Raw genomic sequence first — 4762 nt, forward strand, 5'->3', positions numbered from 1 at the left:
GGCCATGGGATGTGCGTTCCCTTGCCCAGCGCTTTCGGACCTCTTCCGCTTCATTCCTGCTGGGGAGGGAAGCTAGGTTTTGAAGAATCTTGACGACTTCGGGATGCCTTCATTTGCGTGCGACTTGGTTGACTTGCGCTATGGTCTTCATGATTTCGCGATTTCTCCTCCTTATCTTGCCTCCTTTTGACGACCTGCGCATTCTCAATCGCAAACTCAACAATGAGCCGTTTCTTCTTTTTGTCGGATCCAGAAACTGCATGTCCGTTGAGCCATCTAAGTCCCATCAATGCAGAGCGGTGAGAATAGTATTCGATGAATCCATATCCGCGGCTTCGGCCAGCTCCGCTTTTCTCGTCAACCTTACTGCCCTCTTTACCTTCAAAGACGACCTTGGCTTGCTTGATGATACCCTTCCCTTTTGCCTTCCGCAACCTGTCCGCCTCCTTCATGTCCTCAGTACTTCGGTGAAGTTCCTCTTTCGATAAGGGCTCACGTAGACCGCTCTTCACGTCTTTCGCGAAGCCGACAACTGCTTCTCTCGCAAGCGCCTTAAGAGCCTTGGAATCGATGTTCCGAGGGATGTTACGAACAGATAGACGGGTGAGACTGATATGTAACATCGGGTTGCTTTTAATGAGTTTCTGTCGTTGTTTGGCGCTTGTTTCTCTCATTGCAATTTCTGAAGGGGAGAGTTGTTTGTAGAGTGGAGAATTAGACGGAATGGTGCCCTCAGACAGAAGAAATAGTCGACGTTTGTCTTTGTCACGAGCTTGCCTACGCGAACTGCCTTCGGCCTCGAACTTAGCGGCCTGGGATTTGCTAACCGCGAGAGATAGTTGTAAAACCCGACCATCCATAGTATATTTTCCAGAAGGGTCCTTATTTTCGTCTTCGAGAACTGAATGTTTTATGGTAGACATCTTGGGTTTCGAATCTTCGGACCGGAGTAAATCTGTTCGTTTCGGGGCATCACGAAGGCAAGATATTGCGTCCTCGTTCTTCCAAAAGCAAACAAAAGCTGTTCCTCTCGGTCGGTCTGTTTCCGCGTCAACAACAACTCTGGCATATCTTAATGGTCCAAATTGAACGAAATGTTCATAGAGCGAGTCGTCTGTAGCATTAAAAGGTAGGTTGCGGATAAAAACAGTTGAAGCGTTTCGTTCATCCTCGACATCCTCATCAATTTTTTTACCTGCATCTTCCTCAACTCCCTCTAAATCAGTCATAGATATATCATCTCCATCCTCCTCTCCTCCATCCTCCTCTAGCCTACCATTCAATTCATCATCTGTCGAGGTCTCATCTTCTTTCTCATTAATTTGTGATCATTATCAGACCCCTCCTTCTCTTTGCCTTTACCATCAATAACATCATCCGTATGATTTTGAAACTCGTCCCAGACACTTTTCTCCACAGCCCAATCAACGGCCAGAGTCCTTCCATCAACCTCTTTACCGTTCACCGCGTTCAAAGCCTTCTCCGCGTTTTTCCTACCACGCAAGACCACGAATCCAAACCCAGAATGTTTAGTGCCTCTTTTCGGGATAACAGCATGTTTAACCTTGCCAAAACTTCGAAATAGGTTGGATAATTGGTCTGGTTCCGCTATACTCCATGGCAGGTTTCGGATGATGAGTTTGGGCGGTTGAGCTTGGGTTTTTCGAATTTCTCGCACTTGTTTCAGGTGGGAAATAGACACACTCTTTCCCTGGTTTTCGTCAATCTCTCGATGGCGTGGCTCAGCGACTTCAATTTTGAGTTTTCTACCATCAAAATCCGAGCCGTTGAATTCCTCTAAAGCCTTCGCGGCATCTTCGTGGTCGGCAAAGGTGACAAATCCATAGCCTTTCGATTGTTTCGTCTGAGGGTCAAGAACAACGGTAGCATGCTTCAAGGGGTATGATTGCGAGAAGTACTCTGTTAAGCTCTCAGTCGTTGCGGACGCAGGGAGAGACCGCACAAAGAGTGTTCGCCTAGATTTGGGCTTTTGGAGGGAGGAGCCAGCCGCATCTGCAACCGTCTGAGTTTGCTGGTCTGTCGCTAGAGACCCTGCATCCTCCTGGGAATTTCCGCTATCTGATAGACGTTTTCTTTTGCGTGTTTCTGTCATTCTGGGAGGTTTTGGCAGGAAACTCTCAATTGGAGAGTTTTAGACTTTTTTTTTTTTTTTTTTTTTTTTGCAAAATTAGGAATAATTTTCAGCCGCGCGTTTATCGCTTATTCAGTCATCTACCCGACTCACTTTGAAGTGCCTGCACCTCTTAGGTAGGCATTAGGTTGCTCTCAACAGACCGCCTAACAAAATGGATGACGACTTCGGTGATGTCCCAGACTTCGACGTGCTACTTGGACCTAGTAAATCTGACAAGAGTCTTCCGCGCACTTCTGCACCAGAAAAATTAGATCAAACACGTAAAGTCCAGCAACCCAAACCCCAAGCACTCCCAAGCCGATCTAGTCCTTCCTCTATTCTGGTATCAGCAAGGCAAAGAGGAAATCCAATCCTCAACCATGTGCGTCACGTACCTTGGGAATATGCAGACATCCCTGCAGACTACATCGTGGGCAGCACAACCTGCGTCCTCTTTCTCTCGTTGAAATACTACCGTTTGCACCCGGAATACATTTACTCTCGAATCAAGGGCCTAGCGGGAAAGTATAATTTACGCATTCTTCTCACACTGATTGATATTCCAAATCATGAAGACAGCCTCAGGGAGTTGTCAAAGACGTCACTTGTTAATAATCTGACGTTGATTTTGTGCTGGTCCGCTGCCGAAGCAGGGCACTACCTGGAACTTTTTAAATCTTGTGAACACGCACAGCCGACGGCCATACGCACGCAGCAATCGCAGTCATATAATGAGAGTCTAGTGGAGTTTATTACGACTCCTAGAAGCATCAACAAATCAGACGCAGCAAGTTTGATATCAACGTTTGGTAGCTTACAAGCTGCCGTCAACGCTAAGGCAGAGCAAATCAGTACGGTTCCAGGATGGGGGGAGAAGAAGGTCCAACAATGGCACGATGCTGTAAGAGATGATTTTCGGATACAAAGGACTGCGAAACGAAGTGCAAAACCATCCACCGATAACGCCAAAGCAGCTGTGACGCAGCAAGAGAATTTTACTTTTACTGAGGAAGAAAACGCATTCCTTGCTGCTCATAGCGAAAAAGTCAGTCACGATAAGCCAAGCCAATCATCAGAGACCCCCAGCCACCGGATACACGAAAATAAACCCAACAGTCAAGATGATATGGAACGTGAAAATGATTCCTCGAAAGATGATTGGCCAGAATCAAACGCTCGCCCGTCAGGTCAACACGAGGAGCAGTTCAATGACGGAGTCATGACAGCCCTCGATAAGCTTCGAGAACATGGTGATTGAGGATATCACTGATGAAACTAGTGAACTAGTTTCATCAGTGCTGGGAATTGGATCACCTTCGGGTTGAGCGAGTTGACTGGCACTACTTTGTTTGAGTTTGAAACTTCATATTGGCATACTAATAGTGATATCATCCAGTCGAGATTAGAAGCTGCTTCGGAGATTGGTGCAACAGAAGGGGAAAGTGCGTACTTATGGCTCTAGTCCGGTTGAAATACCATTGTTTGAAGATCTCAGTCAGTGCGCAAATAAGAAAGGCGAAACGAGGAGTTTGCACAGGAACCGATATCCACAAGTACTAGTACTTGTAAATCAGATAGAGGCGGGAAACTCAGAGAGAGAGCCATGAAATAGTTTCTAGACAGTTTTCTACCAGTATTAGGCCCCGCAATGGCCATGTGATCTTACAGTATTCTCCTATATGAAATCAGCCATCGCCATCCAGCCATGTAGCTCTATCCGGTAAACCCGCGAAAAAATGACTGTTCGATAGTTATCTCGAAAGGCCAAATACAAATAACATATCTCCACATCCTGGTGGGGCTAGCATCTTCACGTGACCGCCCCCGTAGCAGGGATAGCCTAGTATTTTTATACCTTATCCTAGTTGGGAAATCGATCTTGAGCTTCATACTGGCTCAAGAAAAACAACCTAGCATCAGAAATCACTATCCTGCTCTAATCACATCGGCTTCCCGCTCCTTTTGCCTGAGTGGTGAGTGCTTTTCCCTGCATTGGGTGCCTTCATTCCACGAATAATCATATGTCAAGATCTTGTTGGGCCTTTGATCCGCGTTTAATTTTTTTCACCCGATCTCCTCTCCGGTGTCCTTACCCAATTAATTAGCTTAAACGCATTTTCTGCTGACACTTGGTTACCTGCAAGATGGCATCATGGGGAAAGCTAGTGCCACGGGGACTGGCAAGGGGAAGGCCTCTGATGTCTCGTCCGCTTTAGGTGACAGTGATCATTTCAGAGTCACAGACTCGACTTGCGCCACTTTATCCACTCCGTCCACCCCCCAACATATGTCGCCGAGTTATGCAGCGAGATCAGTTTCCAGCAAGCCCCAAGGAAGCTCCAAATCTTTCGAATTTGTTTTGGTTACAGACACAGAGTCCAGAAAGCAGGTTCGGCGTCATGCGATGCGACAATATATGCGCCAGCGGCGCCTTGACGGCATTGCACGACTTGAATCAAGCCGCGCCCAGGTTAGAAGTTGGAACACAAATAGTAACTCCGCCAGGGGAACACCTCTCTCAACGCAGTCATCGAGAATTGAACCGCTAGATGACAATGAGAAGCCAGTTGATACTAAAGATACTTCGAGTCAGGATGCTCTCGTTCCACCTGAACGGGACATCCCGAA

At 46.9% G+C, this 4762-nt stretch overlaps 2 protein-coding genes across 2 annotated transcripts in view; one reads left to right on the forward strand and one right to left on the reverse strand.

Annotated features, from left to right (window-relative positions):
• Nucleotides 1–50: 50 nt before the first annotated feature.
• Nucleotides 51–2548, reverse strand: HCAG_08951 (conserved hypothetical protein; the record flags this gene model as incomplete). Its single annotated transcript, XM_001536066.1, has 3 exons — nucleotides 51–1216; nucleotides 1363–2079; nucleotides 2530–2548. The coding sequence occupies 3 exons, from the start codon at nucleotides 2546–2548 to the stop codon at nucleotides 51–53; spliced, it is 1902 nt and encodes a 633-aa protein (XP_001536116.1).
• Nucleotides 2549–4286: 1738 nt separating this feature from the next.
• The window catches only part of HCAG_08952 (predicted protein), a gene marked incomplete at both ends in the record, with an annotated part of 2167 nt that continues 1691 nt past the window's right edge, over nucleotides 4287–4762 (forward strand). Inside the window, one exon of the mRNA XM_001536067.1 lies at nucleotides 4287–4722. Coding sequence (XP_001536117.1) covers nucleotides 4287–4722 — 436 coding nt within the window. The remainder of the gene's footprint in view (nucleotides 4723–4762) is intronic.

This window comes from Histoplasma capsulatum, genomic scaffold (genome assembly GCF_000149585.1).
Source record: "Histoplasma capsulatum NAm1 scaffold_14 genomic scaffold, whole genome shotgun sequence".
NCBI lineage: Eukaryota > Fungi > Ascomycota > Eurotiomycetes > Onygenales > Ajellomycetaceae > Histoplasma > Histoplasma mississippiense.